This window comes from Scyliorhinus torazame, chromosome 1 (assembly GCF_047496885.1).
Source record: "Scyliorhinus torazame isolate Kashiwa2021f chromosome 1, sScyTor2.1, whole genome shotgun sequence".
Lineage (NCBI taxonomy): Eukaryota > Metazoa > Chordata > Chondrichthyes > Carcharhiniformes > Scyliorhinidae > Scyliorhinus > Scyliorhinus torazame.
The window spans coordinates 405,745,988-405,764,910 of record NC_092707.1 but is presented as its reverse complement, the minus strand read 5'-3'; the positions used below and the strand labels follow the sequence as shown (position 1 = coordinate 405,764,910).

Genomic DNA, 18,923 nt, shown 5'->3' with positions numbered 1-18,923 from the left:
CCTCCACCACACTCTCAGACAGTACATTCCAGATCTGAACCACTCGTTGTGTGAATCTGCCTCCACCACACTCTCAGACAGAACAGTCCAGATCCTAACCACTCGCTGTGTGAATCTGTCTCCACCACACTCTCAGACAGTACATTCCAGATCCTAACCACTCGCTGTGTGAATCTGCCTCCACCACACTCTCAGACAGTACATTCCAAATCCCAACCACTCGCTGTGTGAATCTGTCTCCACCACACTCACAGACAGAACATTCCAGATCCTAACCACTCGCTGTGTGAATCTGCCTCCACCACACTCTCAGACAGTACATTCCAGATCCGAACCACTCGTTGTGTGAATCTGCCTCCACCACACTCACAGACAGAACAGTCCAGATCCTAACCACTCGCTGTGTGAATCTGTCTCCACCACACTCTCAGACAGAACATTCCAGATCCTAACCACTCGCTGTGTGAATCTGCCTCCACCACACTCTCAGACAGAACATTCCAGATCCTAACCACTCGCTGTGTGAATCTGTCTCCACCACACTCTCAGACAGAACATTCCAGATCCTAACCACTCGCTGTGTGAATCTGCCTCCACCACACTCTCAGACAGTACATTCCAGATCCTAACCACTCGCTGTGTGAATCTGCCTCCACCACACTCTCAGACAGTACATTCCAGATCCGAACCACTCGTTGTGTGAATCTGTCTCCACCACACTCTCAGACAGTACATTCCAGATCCTAACCACTCACTGTATGAATCTGCCTCCACCACACTCACAGACAGAACATTCCAGATCCTAACCACTCGCTGTGTGAATCTGCCTCCACCACACTCTCAGACAGTACATTCCAGATCCGAACCACTCGTTGTGTGAATCTGCCTCCACCACACTCACAGACAGAACAGTCCAGATCCTAACCACTCGCTGTGTGAATCTGTCTCCACCACACTCTCAGACAGAACATTCCAGATCCTAACCACTCGCTGTGTGAATCTGCCTCCACCACACTCTCAGACAGAACATTCCAGATCCTAACCACTCGCTGTGTGAATCTGTCTCCACCACACTCTCAGACCGAACATTCCAGATCCTAACCACTCGCTGTGTGAATCTGCCTCCACCACACTCTCAGACAGTACATTCCAGATCCCAACCACTCGCTGTGTAAATCTGCCTCCACCACACTCTCAGACAGTACATTCCAGATCCCAACCACTCGCTGTGTAAATCTGCCTCCACCACACTCTCAGACAGTACAGACCTGAGTTTCCTCACCTGTCACCATGGCCTGGGTAACATCTGCTTCCTTGGAAAGGCAGATGTACTTTTGTACTCTGCCATTCAATATGAACATATGAAATAGGAGCAGGAGGCCACTCGGCCCCTCGAAGCTGCTCCGCCATTCAATAAAATCATGACAGATCTAATTTTAAACACAACTCCACATTCCTGCCTACTCGCAGATAACCTTTCGCTCCCTGGTGAATCAAGAATCCGTCTAACTCTGCCGGAAAAATATTCTGCTTCGGTTGCCTTTTGAGGAGGAGAGTTCCAAAGGGAGCAATAATTTTTCCTAATCTCTGATTTAAATGGGCGGCCCCTTATTTTTCAACAGAGACCTGGATTCTGCCACAAGAGGAAACATCCTCTCCACATCCATTCTGTCGATACCCTCAGGATCGTGTCTGTGTCAATCAGGTCACCTCTTACTCTAAACTCCAGGGGATACAAGCAAAGCCTGTCCAACCTTTCCTCATATCGCACTCACACAGGTCTGCGCCTTGTCGACCTTCTCTGAACTGCTTCCAATGCATTCACCTCCTTCTTTCAACATGGCCTCCCATACCGGCCTCCCCGAACAGGGGCCGGAATGTGGCGACTAGGGGCTTTTCACAGTAACTTCATTGAAGCCTACTTGTGACAATAAGCGATTTTCATTTCATTTTTTCATTGGAGGGCAACACTGTACACAATACTCCAGATGTTGTTTCATCAAAGCCCTGTCAAACTGAAGCACAACCTTCCTGCTTTTATATTTAGTTAGTTCCCCTTGCAATAAATGATAAAATTCGATTAGCTTTCCTAATTACTTGCTGCACCTTCTCTGATCCATGCACTAGGTCACCCAGGTCCCTCTGCACCTCCGAGCTCAGCAATCTCTCATCATTGAGATAATAAGCTTCTTTTTTATCCTTCCTTCCAAAATGGGACAAAATCACTTCATACTCCATTTGCCAGATCTTTGCCGACTGACCTAACCTGCTTGACTGTGGAGGAAGGAAGGTGGAGGTAACAATTTGGGAAAGATGACCTCATATCAGAATTGGAGCTTTTGAATTGGATTTTTCTTGCTATCTATCGTTGCTCCTGTGTTCACGAGAACCTTGCTTACAAAATACACATTTCTTTCTTTGGCAACTGCCTCCTGCTCCCTCTTATTCTAAACTAATAATAATTCCAGGCGGCACGGTGATGCAGTGGGTTAGCACTGCTGCCTCACGCCGCTGAGGACCCGGGTTCGATCCCGGCTCCGGGTCACTGTCCGTGTGGAGTTTGCACATTCTCCCCGTGTCTGCGTGGGTTTCGCCCCCACAACCCAAAGATGTGCAGGCTAGATGGATTGGCCACGCTAAAATTGCGCCTTAATTGGAAAAAAAGAATTGGGTACTCTAAATTTATTTTAAAAAAATATTTCCAGCTCAGAAACCTGAAACACTGCCACCATTTCGCTCAGTGTTTCTAGCACTTCCTATTTCTGATTTCTAGTATCTACAAGTATTTTAAGTTCTCCATTCGCTCTATTTTCTTAAATACCAGGCCAAAATTAATTTCTTGTGACTTTGTGTTGTCAGATTCCGTTGTAAGGCACGGTTATTGACAGCGTTTTGTATTGGTTTCGAGGACATCAGCCTGGTGACAAGAAGTCTGTCAAACATTGAGAGGAAAGGTGCTAGATGGGAGCATTGAAACTCAACTGCAAGAGGTATAAAGAGAAAGCAGGAACAAGGCAAACAACAGTGTAAAACAAAAGGCGTTATCTTCGAAAGAGATTGTGAGCAACAATTGGGGAGAAGTAAATTAAAGTTCGGATGTGTTGGGATTGAGTTACAGAAAAAAAGATGAATGAAATTTAATAATGAACAAAACAAACAACATAATATTGTTTAATGCAATATATGCAATATAATAACCTCTATCCTCTCGTGAAATTTCTTTTTTAATTTCCTTAATGTGTTTCTGCAATAATGTCTTGTGCACTGTTTGAATGCAGTCACTGGCCTATTTATTTTACAGGGGTAAGTGCCAGTAATGAAAGTCTCTCAGGAGATGATTTCAACAGTTCTGTGAAGCCCCACTCTGAGTCATGAAGAATTAAGCTCCCCTATCTTTCCAAATGCCCTCTCCCTTCCCAAATGCGTTGAACACTCGCTATGGTTCATTTCCGCTCAGCCTCCCGTGTGATTTATGGGTAAACCGTGACAGCGAATGTTGGAAAACTATTCGACTGCACAGGCAGCAGTGATGGGGAATGAGCATGGTTGAGCCCAATCCCACCTTCAAACGTTTCCCATTGAGAATACACAGCCTCCTGTCCTCTCTTTTCCATCGAAACCTTGGGGCCAACTCTGATGCCTCTGCACTTACCATAGATGGGATCTGTTCACTCCACCCAGACCAGCGATTAGACCTGTTGCAGTCACATATTGGTTCCAGAGGTTACATCAGCAGGAAAGCTCCAGTTATACAATTAAACTGGCGGCCTTGCAGCAAATGTTGAGACTAAAGGCATTTCACTATTATCAAATTAACATTGAGGACTTTACCCCTGTTCTGTTATATTCCATTCAGAGTCCAAATACTTAGTTGGCATAGCATGCTGAAAATCCGAGATAAATACTATCCCTGAAGACTTGCATTTTCGTTCCTTAATCCACGGGGTCCACCTGAAAATGGTGAAAGAATTTCCTGTTGAGTAAGAGTCCAAAATATGGGAGCAATCAATTGTGGACTGACGGGACGATTGCACAACAGAGATAGATAAAGGTCATGATTGTTAAAAGCCACGCTTTTCTATTTGTCCAGTCATATAGAAAAGATGAATGTACGTGCTGTGGTGCTGAGCTCAACACAGGGTTGGGAAGATTTCTGGATGTTTCTCCCATGAACTGTACTGAGTCAACCAAGCTCAAGCGAGGAGCTACAATGGGGATTCCGTAGTTTACCTCAGACTCTGTAATGGAGGAGGTGAAAAGCCAGGGATATCAGCCAGGGGTCATGTTTCTGATCGATATCCAGTAGGCAGTTGAATAGTTTATCGATACTTGCTGGCATACAAACGTCAGACACTTTGGTGAGGTACAGGGAAGGGATCTACTGGACGTGGATCTACGCCCAGTGTAAATTGCCACCAGCCGAGGAAACAAAAGGGAGACAATTTGGAGGGGTGGTGGGGGAGAATAAATAAGAAGGTTTGGACTTTCAGACTCCCAGCTACAAGCTATTCTTAATAAATTGATGAGTAATGACTGCCAATCCTGACATTGACCGAATGTTGGGCAGTGGCTCAATTGTCCTGGTGGCTCTCTCGCCCCAGTTAGAGTCCCGTTGTGATTTGTGTGAGTTCAGAGTTGAGGTCCTCCCCCTGGTGCGACTGGGGCTCCAGGGACATCTGCACGCCTAGTCATACCTGGTGATTAGACCTGTCGGCCGTGTTGATGGTGGACGGGTGCTCCCGGGTGTGGTTCCGAACCCGGTTAGAGCCCTGATACTGAATGGTCGAGGAAGTGGGCACGCAGAACTCCCGGAAACATCGCTTGAAGTTCTCGTCCAGGAAGGCGTAGAGGACAGGGTTGAGGCAACTGTTGGTGTAGCCCAGGGCAATGCAGAAATGCCAGGCCACTGCTGCAAAGAGGGTGGATGGGATCTTCACCAGGGCCCTGAGGATGACATAGATGTGGATGGGCGTCCAGCAGACGATGAATACGGCCACGACCACAAGGACCATCCTGGTGATGCGCCGGAGGTTCCTGTCCTTCTCCTTCGAACCGGAGAGCATCCGGACACTCTTCAGACGTAGGATCATCAGGCCATAGCACACCGTGATGATCAAGACTGGCATGACAAAGGCAAAAATGAAGACACAGATTCTCAGGAGGTTGTCCCAGTACCAGGAAGGGTGTGGGAATTTCAACGTGCAGTCTGTTATTCCTAAACCTGGAAGGGTGAACAGGGTAAAATAGTAGATTGTTAGAAATAGTTCAGTAGATAGTTAAATAGCATTAACTTTGCATTAAAAGATTTGCAGACAAACACACTACCCATGAGGGTCAGGAGAATTCCCTCTGCTTCATTGCAAAGTCTTTACATCATAATATATGAACTGAAAATCCTACTCAGAACCATGTGATGTCCTGGGAGAGACAGAAAACTAGATCATCGCACAGGTCAATTCTGAGGAAAACGTTTTTTTAAAAACTAAGGGGCAATTTAGCGTGGCCAATTCTGGGGGAAACATGTCTGGAAAATGTGTCTCATAAACTCTTAGTCAGTTGATATTAGTCCAGGAGCTCACTGGGGCCTTGTAGCTCCAACCAGAAATGAGCCCGGTCCTCAATTGAAGGAATTCAGCAAATGAGCATCAACTGCATGAGTTGTCAGCCTATTCCAGGGGTTCATTATTCTTTGAAAAGAGACCACCTCCTGACATTGAACTTCAAGCTTTTAAAAATATATACTTTTACAGGGTGTGGCTGTCACTGGCTGGGACAGAATTTGTTACCCACCCCTAACAGCCCTCCATTTCAGAGGGTCAAAAACATTGCTGTGGATCATGTAGGCCAGGCCGGGTAAGGAGGGCAGATTTCCTTCCCGAAAAGGACATCAGTGAACCAGATGGATTTTTCTTGACAATCGACGATGATTTCACGGTCATCACAAGACTTTGTTTTTAAATTTAGGAGTACCCAATTCATTTTTTCCAATTAAGAGGCAATTTAGCGCGGCCAATCCACCTACCCTGCACACCTCTGGATTGTGGAGGCAAAACCCACGCAAACACGGGGAGAACGTGCAAACTCCACACGGACAGTGACCCAGAGCCAGGATCGAACCTGGGACCTCGGTGCCGTGAGGCCGCAATGCCAACCCACTGCGCCTCAGTGCTGCCCTATCGCTGGACTTTTAATTCCAGATTTCTTTTATTGAATACAAATTTTACGATCTGCCATGGTGGGATTTGACCCCAGGTCTTGAACTCGGGTCCCCAGATCTTGCATTGGGTCCAGTGACAATACCATGAAGCTACCACCTACTCTATTACCTTCATTTATACAACTTAAAATTGAGACCCCCCACCCTGTCAGCCCCTAACACATATCATTACAACAAACTGTCAACTTGATTACAGAACCTTATAAACCTCAATCAGATTGCCTCTACGTTTACGCCTCTTTAAAGGTCCTCAACAGGAATACCAGCTGCTGATTCAATCTGGGTAATATCAGATCATTTTCCAGAATAAAGCTTTCGCCCAGTCCATTAAATCATGAAATAAAACACTGAGCTCATTCAACCCAACACACATGAACTAATGCCAGATCTGCTTCTGGAGATAGGGGCCAGTGGTGGTGGGAGTGGTTAGGGTGGATGGAGGAGGGTGAGGTGTGATGGTTGGGAGTGAGATTGAAATCAAAAGGGGCCCATGTTGCTGGATCACATGGGGCCATTCCAGTGAACATTTTCAGATTTAATAATAATATTAACAATAATCTTTTATTGTCACAAGGAGGCAATGACGTTACTGTGAAAATCCCCGAGTCGCCATACTCCGGCGCCTGTTCGTGCACACTGAGGGAGAATTCAGAATGTCCAATCCACCTAACAGCGCGTCTTTCGGGACTTGTGGGAGGAAACCGGAGCGCCCGGAGGAAACCCACGCAGACTCCGCACAGATAATGACCCAAGCCGGGAATTGAACCTGGAACCCTGGAGCTGTGAGGCAACGGTGCTAACCATTGCGCTACCGTGCCGTCCATTTCTTATCAAACATCAGTGGAGATTTGCTAAAGAGGAAGATTTCATAGAATTTGCAGTGTGGAAGGAGGCCATGCGGCTCTTGGAAAGATCACCCTACTTAAGCCCACGCCTCCACCCGATCCCAGTAACCCCACCTAACCTTTTTGCATTGCACATTGATCTCAGGCCCTCTTTATCATGCTTTTTGGATAAAAGGGCACGTTCTCACCTCAAGGACAGTGGAAACAATGCTGAACCTACTGCGTGGTACTTACTATTGTCGAACCTGGTCGTTGCCATTATCATCACAGGCAGCCCAATGGCTGAGGACAGCATCCAGATGCAGACATTGACAATCTTGGCATTGCGTGGTGTGCGGAAATCCAAAGCCTTGACCGGGTGGCAAACTGCAATGTAGCGGTCCATGCTCATGGTGGTGAGGGTGAATATGCTGGTGAACATGTTGTAGTAGTCAATGGACATGATCACTTTGCACAGCGGCTTCCCAAAGGGCCAAGTTCCCATCAAGTAGTTGACACTTTGGAAAGGCAGTGTGCTGGTGGCCAAGGCGTCAGCCAGAGCAAGGTTGAATATGTAGATGTTGGTGGCTGTTTTCATTTTGGTGTATCTGAAAAGCGAGCGAGGGGAAACATGGATAGATCAGCATAGAGAGTGACAGGAGAGTCCTTGGACTTTGCTGATGACTGTGAACAGTCAGGATTATACATGTTCATATACTCTTCCTCCTACTCGTCTCTCTCCCTCAATGGCTGAGCACTTTCAGTCATTCACAGCATGGGTTAGATGTAGAATAAAGTTCACCATACACTGTCCCATCAAATATTCTCAGGACAGGTAAAGAGTGGGTTAAATAGTGTATAGCTCTGTACAGGGCAAAACACAGAGTGAATCTCTCTACACTGTCCCCATCAAACATTCCCAGAACATTACAGCACAGGGTCAGATAGAGAGTAAAACACTCTCTGCACTGTCATCATCAAGCACTCCCAGGACAGGTACAGCACGGGGTTAGATACAGAATAAAGCTCCCTCTACGCTGTCCCCATCAAACACAACCAGGGCAGGTATAGCACGGGGTCAGATACGGAGCAAATCTCTCTCTACACTGTCCCCATCAAACACTCCCAGGACAGGTACAGCACGGGGTTAGATACAGAGTAAAGCTCACTCTACACTGTCCCCATCAAACACTCCCAGGACAGGTACAGCACGGGGTTAGATACAGAGTAAAGCTCACTCTACACTGTCCCCATCAAACACTCCCAGGACAGGTACAGCACGGGGTTAGATACAGAATAAAGCTCCCTCTACGCTGTCCCCATCAAACACACCCAGGGCAGGTACAGCACGGGGTCAGATACAGAGCAAATCTCTCTCTACACTGTCCCCATCAAACACTCCCAGGACAGGTACAGCACGGGGTTAGATACAGAGTAAAGCTCACTCTACACTGTCCCCATCAAACACTCCCAGGACAGATACAACACGGGGTTAGATACAGAGTAAAGCTCCCTCTACACTGTCCCCATCAAACACTCCCAGGACAGGTACAGCATGGGGTTAGATACAGAGTAAAGCTCCCTCTACACTGTCCCCATCAAACACTCCCAGGACAGGTTCAGCACGGGGTTAGATACAGAGTAAAGCTCCCTCTGCACTGTCCGCATCAAACACTCCCAGGACAGGTACAGCACGGGGTTAGATACAGAGTAAAGCTCCCTCTGCACTGTCCCCATCAAACACTGCCACGACAGGTACAGCACGGGGGTTAGATACAGAGTAAAGCTCCCTCAACACTGTCCCCATCAAACACTCCCAGAACAGGTACAGCACGGGGTTAGATACAGAATAATGCTCCCTCTACACTGTCCCCATCAAACACTCCCAGAACAGGTACAGCACGGGGTTAGATACAGAATAATGCTCCCTCTACACTGTCCCCATCAAACACTCACAGGACAGGTACAGCACAGGGTTAGATACAGAATAGAGCTCCCTCTATGCTGTCCCCATCAAACACTCCCAGGACAGGTACAGTACGGGGTTAGATACAGAGTGATATCTCTCAACACTGTCCCCATCAAACACTCCCAGGACAGGTACAGCACGGGGTTAGATACAGAATAAAGCTCCCTCTACACTGTCCACATCAAACACTACCAGGACAGGTACAGCACGGGATTAGATACAGAGTGATCTCTGTCAACACTGTCCCCATCAAACACTCCCAGGACAGGTACAGCACGGGGTTAGATACAGAGTGAAGCTCTCTCTACACTGTCCCCATCAAACACGCCCAGGACAGGTACAGCACGGGGTTAGATGCAGAGTAAAGCTCCCCTACACTGTCCCCATTAAACACTCCCAGGACAGGTACAACACGGGGTTAGATGCAGAGTAAAGCTCACTCTACACTGTCCACATCAAACCCTCCCAGGACAGGTACAGCATGGGGTTAGATACAGAGTAAAGCATCCCCTACACTGTCCCCATCAAACACTCCCAGGACAGGTACAGCACGGGGTTAGATACAGAGTAAAGCTCCATCTACACTGTCCCCATAAAACACTCCCAGGACAGGATCAACATGGGGTTAGATGCAGAGTAAAGCTCACTCTACACTGTCCACATCAAACACTCCCAGGACAGGTACAGCACGGGGTTAAATACAGAATAATGCTCCTTCTACACTGTCCCCATCAAACAGTCCCAGGACAGGTACTGCAGGGGGTTAGATACAGAGTGATCTCTCTCAACACTGTCCCCATCAAACACTCCCAATACAGGTACAGCACGGGGTTAGATACAGAATAAAGCTCCCTCTACACTGTCCCCATCAAACACTCCCAGGACAGGTACAGCACGGGGTTAGATACAGAGTAAAGCTCGCTCTACACTGTCTCCATAAAACACTCCCAGGACAGGATCAACATGGGGATAGATACACAGTAAAGCTCCCTCTACACTGTCCACACCAAACACTCCCAGGACAGGTACAGCACGGGGTTAGATAGAGTAAATCTCCCTCTACACTGTCCCCATCAAACACTCCCAGGACAGGTACAGCACGGGGTTAGATGCAGAGTAAAGCTCACTCTACACTGTCCACATCAAACACTCCCAGGACAGGTACAGCACGGGGTTAGATGCAGAGTAAAGCTCCCCCTACACTGACCCCATCAAACACTCCCAGGACAGGTACAGCACGTGGTTAGATACAGAGTAAAGCTCCCTCTACACTGACCCATCAAACACTCCCAGGACAGGTACAGCACGGGGTTAGATGCAGAGTAAAGCTTCCCCGACACTGTCCCCATCAAACACTCCCAGGACAGGTACAGCACGGGGTTAGATACAGAGTAAAGCTCCATCTACACTGTCCCCATCAAACACTCCCAGGACAGGATCAACATGGGGTTAGATACAGAATAGAGCTCACTCTACGCTGTCCCCATCAAAAACTCCAGGACAGGTTAAGCACGGGGTTATATACAGGATAATGCTCCTTCTACACTGTCCCCATCAAACACTCCTAGGACAGGAACAGCACGGGGTTAGATACAGAATAGAGCTCACTCTACGCTGTCCCCATCAAAAACTCCAGGACAGGTTAAGCACGGGGTTATATACAGACTAAAGCTCACTCTAAACTGTCCACATCAAACAGTCCCAGGACAGGTACTGCAGGGGGTTAGATACAGAGTGATCTCTCTCAACACTGTCCCCATCAAACACTCCCAATACAGGTACAGCACGGGGTTAGATACGGAATAAAGCTCCCTCTACACTGTCCCCATCAAACACTCCCAGGACAGGTACAGCACGGGGTTAGATACAGAGTGATTTCTCTCAACACTGTCCACATCAATCACTCCCAGGACAGGTACAGCACGGAGTTAGATACAGGGTAAAGCTCCCTCTACACTGTCCCCATCAAACATTCCCACGACAGGTACAGCACGGGGTTAGATACAGAGTAAAGCCCCCTCTACACTGTCCCCATCAAACACTCCCAGGACAGGTTAATCACGGGGTTATATACAGACTTAAGGTCCCTCTACACTGTCCCCATCAAACACTCCCAGGACAGGTACAACATGGGGTTAGATGCAGAGTAAAGCTCACGACACTGTCCACATCAAACGCTCCCAGGACAGGTACAGCACGGGGTTATATACAGACTAAAGCTCACTCTAAACTGTCCACATCAAACAGTCCCAGGACAGGTACTGCAGGGGGTTAGATACAGAGTGATCTCTCTCAACACTGTCCCCATCAAACACTCCCAGGACAGGTACAGCACGGGGTTAGATACAGAATAAAGCTCCCTCTACACTGTCCCCATCAAACACTCCCAGGACAGGTACAGCACGGGGTTAGATACAGAGTAAAACTGCCTCTACACTGTCCACACCAAACACTCCCAGGACAGGTACAGCACGGGGTTAGATAGAGTAAATCTCCCTCTACACTGTCCCCATCAAACACTCCCAGGACAGGTACAGCACGGGGTTAGATGCAGAGTAAAGCTCACTCTACACTGTCCACATCAAACACTCCCAGGACAGGTACAGCACGGGGTTAGATGCAGAGTAAAGCTCCACCTACACTGTCCCCATCAAACACTCCCAGGACAAGTACAGGACTGGGTTAGATAGGGTAAAGCTCCCTCTCCACTGTCTCCATAAAACACTCCCAGGACAGGTACAGCATGGGGTTAGATACAGAGTAATGCTCCCTCTACACTGTCCCCATCAAACACTCCCAGGACAGGTACAGCATGGGGTTAGATACAGAGTAATGCTCCCTCTACACTGTCCCCATCAAACACTCCCAGGACAGGTACAGCACGGGGTTAGATACAGAGTAAAGCTCCCTCTACACTGTCCCCGTCAAACACTCCCAGGACAGGTACAGCACGGGGTTAGATACAGAGTGATCTCTCAACACTGTCCCCATCAAACACTCCCAGGACAGGTACAGCATGGGGTTAGATACAGAGTAATGCTCCCTCTACACTGTCCCCATCAAACACTCCCAGGACAGGTACAGCACGGGGTTAGATACAGAATAAAGCTCCCTCTAGACTGTCCCCATCAAACACTCCCAGGACAGGTACAGCACGGGGTTAGATACAGAGTGAAGCCCTCTCTACACTGTCCCCATCAAACACTCCCAGGACAGGTACAGGACGGGGTTAGATACAGGGCAAAGCTCCCTCTACACTGTCCCCATCAAACATTCCCAGGACAGGTACAGCACGTGGTTCGATACAGAGTAAAGCTCCCTCTACACTGACCCATCAAACACTCCCTGGACAGGTCCAGCACGGGGTTAGATACAGAGTAAAGCTCCCTCTGCACTGCCCCCATCAAACACTCCCAGGACAGGTACAGCACGGGGTTAGATACAGAGTAAAGCTCCCTCTACACTGAACAATCAAACACTCTCAGGACAGGTCCAGCATGGGGTTAGATACAGAGTAAAGTTCCCTCTGCACTGCCCCCATCATACACTCCCAGGACAGGTACAGCACAGGGTTAGATACAGAGTAAAGCTCCCTCTACACTGACCCATCAAACACTCCCAGGAGAGGTACAGCACGGGGTAAGATACAGAGTAAAACTCCCTCTACACTGTCCCCATCAAACACGCCCAGGACAGGTACAGCACGGGGTTAGACGCAGAGTAAAGCTCCCCCTACACTGTCCCCATTAAACACTCCCAGGACAGGTACAACACGGGGTTAGATGCAGAGTAAAGCTCACTCTACACTGTCCACATCAAACACTCCCAGGACAGGTACAGCACGGGGTTAGATGCAGAGTAAAGCTCCCCCTACACTGTCCCCATCAAACACTCCCAGGACAGGTACAGCATGGGGTTAGATACAGAGTAAAGCTCCCCCTACACTGTCCCCATCAAACACTCCCAGTACAAGTACAGGATGGGGTTAGATACAGGGTAAAGCTCCCTCTACACTGTCCCCATCACACATTCCCAGGACAGGTACAGCACGTGGTTAGATACAGAGTAAAGCTCCCTCTTCACTGACCCATCAAACACTCCCAGGACAGGTCCAGCACGGGGTTAGATACAGAGTAAAGCTCCCTCTACACTGACCCATCAAACACTCCCAGGACAGGTCCAGCATGGGGTTCGATACAGAGTAAAGCTCCCTCTGCACTGTCCCCATCAAACACTCCCAGGACAGATACAGCACGGGGTTAGATACAGAGTAAAGCTCCCTCTACACTGACCCATCAAACACTCCCAGGACAGGTACAGCACGGGGTTAGATACAGAGTAAAGCTCCCTCTACACTGTCCACATCAAATCTCCCAGGATAGGCTGAGTTAGACACATTTTTATTTGAAAAGTGAGTGAAGGGTTATGGGGGGCAGACAGGATAGTGCAGCCTATGTTTTCTCATGTATGGAGCGATCTGTCTGGACTGCTGAATAATACTTTTCACTGTACATCGGTGCTTGGGAGAATAAATGAAATCAAATCCAAATTGAACCCTGTAACTTGCCCTGTGAGTGCTTGCTGGGACTAAACCAAGTAAAGCTCCCTCGACATTATCTCATCAAACACTGATGTAGCATCACATCAAATGTCATCGGTTACAAGTAAGGTTTCAAAGTTGCAGGAGTGTACCCCCAGGCAGGAAGGTGGTTTAAAGTGTGTCTTCTTCAATGCCAGGAGCATCCGGAATAAGGTGGGTGAACTTGCGGCATGGGTTGGTACCTGGGACTTCGATGTTGTGGCCATTTCGGAGACATGGATAGAGCAGGGACAGGAATGGTTGTTGCAGGTGCCGGGGTTTAGATATTTCAGTTAGCTCAGGGAAGGTGGTAAAAGAGGGGGAAGGGTGGCATTGTTGGTCAAGGACAGTATTACGGTGGCAGAAAGGACATTTGATGAGGACTCGTCTACTGAGCTAGAATGGACTGAGGTTAGAAACAGGAAAGGAGAGGTCACCCTGTTAGGGGTTTTCTACAGGCCTCCAAAAAGTTCCAGAGATTTAGAGGAAAGGATTGCAAAGATGATTCTGGATAGGAGCGAAAGCAACAGGGTAGTTGTTATGGGGGACTTTAACTTTCCAAATATTGACTGGAAACGCGATAGTTCGGGTACTTTAGATGGGTCCGTTTTTGTCCAATGTGTGCAGGAGGGTTTCCAGACACAGTATGTAGATAGGCCAACGAGAGGCAAGGCCATATTGGATTTGGTACTGGGTAATGAACCAGGACAGGTGTTAGATTTGGAGGTATGTGAGCACTTTGGTGATAGTGACCACAATTCGATTACGTTTACTTTAGTGATGGAAAGGGATAGGTATATACCGCAGGGCAAGAGGTATATCTGGGGGAAAGGCAATTATGATGTGATGAGGCAAGACTTAGGATGCATCGGATGGAGAGAAAAACTGCAGGGGATGGGCACAATGGAAATGTGGAGCTTGTTCAAGGAACAGCTACTGCGTGTCCTTGATAAGTATGTACCTGTCAGGCAGGGAGGAAGTGGTCGACCAAGGGAACTGTGGTTTACTAAAGCAGTCGAAACATTTGTCAAGAGGAAGAAGGAGGCTTATGTAAAGGTGAGACATGAAGGTTCAGTTAGGGCGCTCGAGAGTTACAAGTAAGCTAGGAAGGACCTAAAGAGAGAGCTAAGAAGAGCTGGGATGGGACATGAGAAGTCTTTGGCAGGTAGGATCAAGGATAACCCTAAAGCTTTCTATAGATATGTCAGGAATAAACGAATGACTAGGGTAAGAGTAGGGCCAGTCAAGGACAGTAGTGGGAAGTTGTGCTTGGAGTCCGAGGAGATAGGAGAGGTGCTAAATGAATATTTTTCGTCAGTATTCACACAGGAAAAAGACAATGTTGTCGAGGAGAATACTGAGATTCAGGCTACTAGACTAGAAGGGCTTGAGGTTCATAAGGAGGAGGTGAAAAATGAAATGAAATGAAAATCACTTATTGTCACAAGTAGGCTTCAAATGAAGTTACTGTGAAAAGCCCCTAGTCGCCACATTCTGGCACCTGTTTGGGGAGGCTGTTACGGGAATTGAACCGTGCTGCTGGCCTGCCTTGGTCTGGTTTCAAAGCCAGCGATTTAGCCCTGTGCTAAGCAGGTGTTAGCAATTCTGGAAAGTGTGAAAATAGATAAGTCCCCTGGGCTGGATGGAATTTATCCTAGGATTATCTGGTAAGCTAGGGAGGAGATTGCTGAGCCTTTGGCTTTGATCTTTAAGTCATCTTTGTCGACAGGAATAGTGCCAGAAGACTGGAGGATAGCAAATGTTGTCCCCTTGTTCAAGAAGGGGAGTAGAGACAACCCCGGTAACTATAGACCAGTGAGCCTTACTTCTGTTGTGGGCAAAATCTTGGAAAGGTTTATAAGAGATAGGATGTATAATCATCTGGAAAGGAATAATTTGATTAGAAATAATCAACACGGTTTTGTGAAGGGTAGGTCGTGCCTCACAAACCTTATTGAGTTCTTTGAGAAGATAACCAAACAGGTGGATGAGGGTAAAGCAGTTGATGTGGTGTACATGGATTTCAGTAAAGCATTTGATAAGGTTCCACACGGTAGGCTACTGCAGAAAATACGGAGGCATGGGATTCAGGGTGATTTTGCAGTTTGGATCAGAAATTGGCTAGCTGGAAGAAGAGAAAGGGTGGTGGTTGATGGGAAATGTTCAGACTGGAGTCCAGTTACTAGTGGTGTACCACAAGGATCTGTTTTGGGGCCACTGCTGTTTGTCATTTTTATAAATGACCTGGAGGAGGGCATAGAAGGATGGGTGAGTAAAGTTGCAGATGACACTAAAGTCGGTGGAGTTGTGGACAGTGCAGAAGGATGTTACAAGTTACAGAGGGACATAGATAAGCTGCAGCACTGGGCTTAGAGGTGGCAAATGGAGTTTAATGCAGAAAAGCGTGAGGTGATTCATTTTGGAAGGAATAACAGGAAGACAGAGTACTGGGCTAATGGTAAGATTCTTGGCAGTGTGGATGAGCAGAGAGATCTCGGTGTCCATGAACATAGATCCCTGAAAGTTGGCACCCAGGTTGAGAGGGTTGTTAAGAAGGCGTACGGTGTGTTAGCTTTTATTCGTAGAGGGATTGAGTTACGGAGCCATGAGGTCATGTTGCAGCTGTACCAAACTCTGGTGCAGGTGCATTTGGAGTTTTGCGTCTAATTCTGGTCGCCGCATTATAAGAAGGATGTGGAAGCATTGGAAAGGGTGCAGAGGAGATTTACCATAATGTTGCCTGGTATGGAGGGAAGATCTTATGAGGAAAGGCTGAGGGACTTGAGGCTGTTTTCGTTAGAGAGAAGGTTAAGAGGTGACTTAATTGAGGCCTACAAGATGATCAGAGGATTGGACAGGGTGGACAGTGAGAGCCCTCTTCCTCGGATCGTGATGTCTAGCACGAGGGGACATAGCTTTAAATTGAGGGGAGATAGATATAGGACAGATGTCAGAGGTAGGTTCTTTACTCAGAGAGTAGTAAGGGCGTGGAATGCCCTGTCTGCAACAGCAGGGGATGCCACCACTAAGGGCATTCAAATGGTCATTGGATAGACATATGGACGATAAGGGAATAGTGTAGATGGGCTTTAGAGTGGTTTCACAGGTCGGCGCAACATCGAGAGCCGAAGGGCCTGGACTGCGCTGTAATGTTCTATGATAGATTTTCAGTTAAAGAGTCAAGGAATATCTTGAAGAAATAATGGTGTGTGTGTGCTGTGGGTGGCGGGGGGGGGGGGGGGGGGGCGGTATTGCAAAAGCCCCATTATTACCTGAGAATAGGGAGTGAGAACATCTTTCAAATCTTTCCATAGCTTGAGGCTGTGTTCCCCATCCACCTTCCTTCAGTCCTCAGTGCTGTGGTATGCAGTCTGGCCACCTGAGGTTTGGGAGTGCAATTGGTTGAAAGGAGGAAAGTCTGAGTTTCTATATAAACATGTCACAGTGCAATCATACCACTGGAATGCCACCACTGGATATAGGGGGGGGGGGGGGAGCTATGATTATAGCGTGCTGAAATTACAGAGATAGTTGCCAATGTGGAACCTGTGATTAAATGATATGTAGAATAAGGCAGTATGATTTGAAAAGGAACTCTGCATTCTGTCCGCCCTTACAGTCTGCACTGCCGGATGTGTCGGCCAGATGGCGCTACGCGAGTGTCTAACCCAACCTGCAGCCTGCACAAATGTAATATTAAACACAGATATTAATTCATTAACATGCAACCAATCAAGAAAGATGCAAATATGAACGTTAATTCAGTCCTGTAGCATTGCTTGCAATTTATATTCTGGTTTCTAATCGATGCACCAACATTGAATACACATCCATCGCAAAAGACCCAAGGACAATCATTCTGAAGGTTGTGCACACTGTCTTGTGTGTAAACAAGAACATTGACACCCGCGTTTTCAATGAAGTTGAGAGGCCGGGGCGGGGGGGAGAAGCTCTTCCACTCAGGCCAATGTGGCTCTGTGCAAGAAAGAGGGCGGAGGAGAGGGACACACACACACAGGCAGACAGGGATGAATTTGATTCAAGTTAAGCTGCCTCTTACCTGACAATCACATACATGACCAGCACGTTGCCCACCAGCCCCAGTACACAGACGATGGAATAGAGGGCAGTGATGATGATGGCGATAACGATGGAAGAGAAGTTCTTGCCCAGAGGATTGCTCTCGGTGCTGTTGCAGGGGTACGAGGTGGAGTTCAGGCAGGTAGGTGACGAGTTGCCGGAGCCCAGGCTGGGAATAGCATTGGGCAAAGTGCTCTGGCACAGTTGCGACCCGTTGGCAGCCACATCAACGCAGGACTGGGCGAGGAGATCCATTGCAATGCTTGTCCCTTTTAAAAAAAATAACACAAAGCGGAGCTTGAAGCAAGAGCACTTCGATTGCAAACTTCCACAGCCAGCCCCCACAGAGGAGAGGCAAGTGCTGCTCGGTGACTGAGCTTTCCTGGGTGAATGAATGTTCTGCAGCAGCAGGAGGGAAGGTCGCCCACCCACCCCTGTCTTGCACACCAGTTGCCCAGTGCTGTCCCGCTGCACTGTGCTCTCTGGCTCCCTGGGCAGCTCCAGCCACTCGGCTGATGGATTTGCCTACTGGCTCAGCCTCTCCAGCGCCTCATTCGTCCTTTTATTGGGGAGGGTGACGTCAACAGCCCCCCTCCTCTGGCCTGTGATTGGCCAGTTTGAGCCAGCACCTGTTCCCCAGGCTCCAGGTAAAGGTGGGCAATGGGAGGGAGGGTGGGTGCGACTGCACTGTCCTGGCGACAGAGAGAGACCCCGGGCTGAATCTGAAAAACAAACAGCAATTGAAAAGCGACTGACTGCATTGACTCTAAAAGCAGGACAGGGAGGAAGGCAGTGGCTGGGGAATAGTCCTGCCCACACTCAGAGCCCAGTTGCCAATGTGCATCATTAACTTAGCCCTTTATAAAGTGGACGCCTCAAGGATTGGTTAGGGAGGGGAGTGTAATTCCACTGGTAGAAATTCACAGGGATTTTCAGTTGGAACTCCACCACAGTTGTGTGACTGTGCCTGTCTTCTTATGTTAAACAGGGTCACTCCACCTTTGGCCCAGGCACTCTCCTGTTCAATGACCATTTCGTGACCAGGGTATGTAATAATCTTTATTATAATCTTTATTATTGTCTCAAGTAGGCTTACATTACCAGCCGTACCAGCCTCACCGAACAGGCGCCGGAATGCGGCGACTCGGGGCTTTTCAAGTAACTTCATTTGAAGCCTACTTGGGACAATGAAGTTACTGTGAAAAGCCCCTAGTCGCCACATTCCGGCACCTGTTCGGGTACACAGAGGGAGAA

The 18,923-nt window shown here is 48.1% G+C and overlaps 1 protein-coding gene across 2 annotated transcripts; it reads right to left on the bottom strand.

The window, feature by feature from the left end:
- Window positions 1-3,155: 3,155 nt before the first annotated feature.
- LOC140428117 (mu-type opioid receptor-like) lies at window positions 3,156-18,142 on the bottom strand. Of its 2 annotated transcripts, XM_072514206.1 has the most exons (4): window positions 17,650-17,744; window positions 16,862-16,968; window positions 7,297-7,649; window positions 3,156-5,221 (listed from the first exon to the last, which is right to left on the bottom strand). In XM_072514206.1, exons 2-4 carry the CDS (start codon window positions 16,882-16,884, stop codon window positions 4,689-4,691), a joined length of 909 nt encoding a protein of 302 aa, XP_072370307.1. In that variant the 5' UTR covers window positions 16,885-16,968; window positions 17,650-17,744; the 3' UTR covers window positions 3,156-4,688. The 2 variants fall into 2 exon arrangements, with proteins under 2 accessions (XP_072370307.1, XP_072370299.1); XM_072514198.1 differs by lacking the exon at window positions 16,862-16,968 and having other exon boundaries at window positions 17,650-18,142.
- Between the last annotated feature and the right edge of the window lie 781 nt (window positions 18,143-18,923).

Coding starts and splice junctions, on each gene's coding strand:
- LOC140428117 (XM_072514198.1), bottom strand. CDS start 17,924: ATGGATCTCCTCGCCCAGTCCTGCGTTGATGTGGCTGCCAACGGGTCG. Junction 7,650..17,649: donor GTCATGTATGTGATTGTCAG/GTAAGAGGCAGC, acceptor CTCGCTTTTCAG/ATACACCAAAATGAAAACAG. Junction 5,222..7,296: donor AACGACCAGGTTCGACAATA/GTAAGTACCACG, acceptor TCACCCTTCCAG/GTTTAGGAATAACAGACTGC.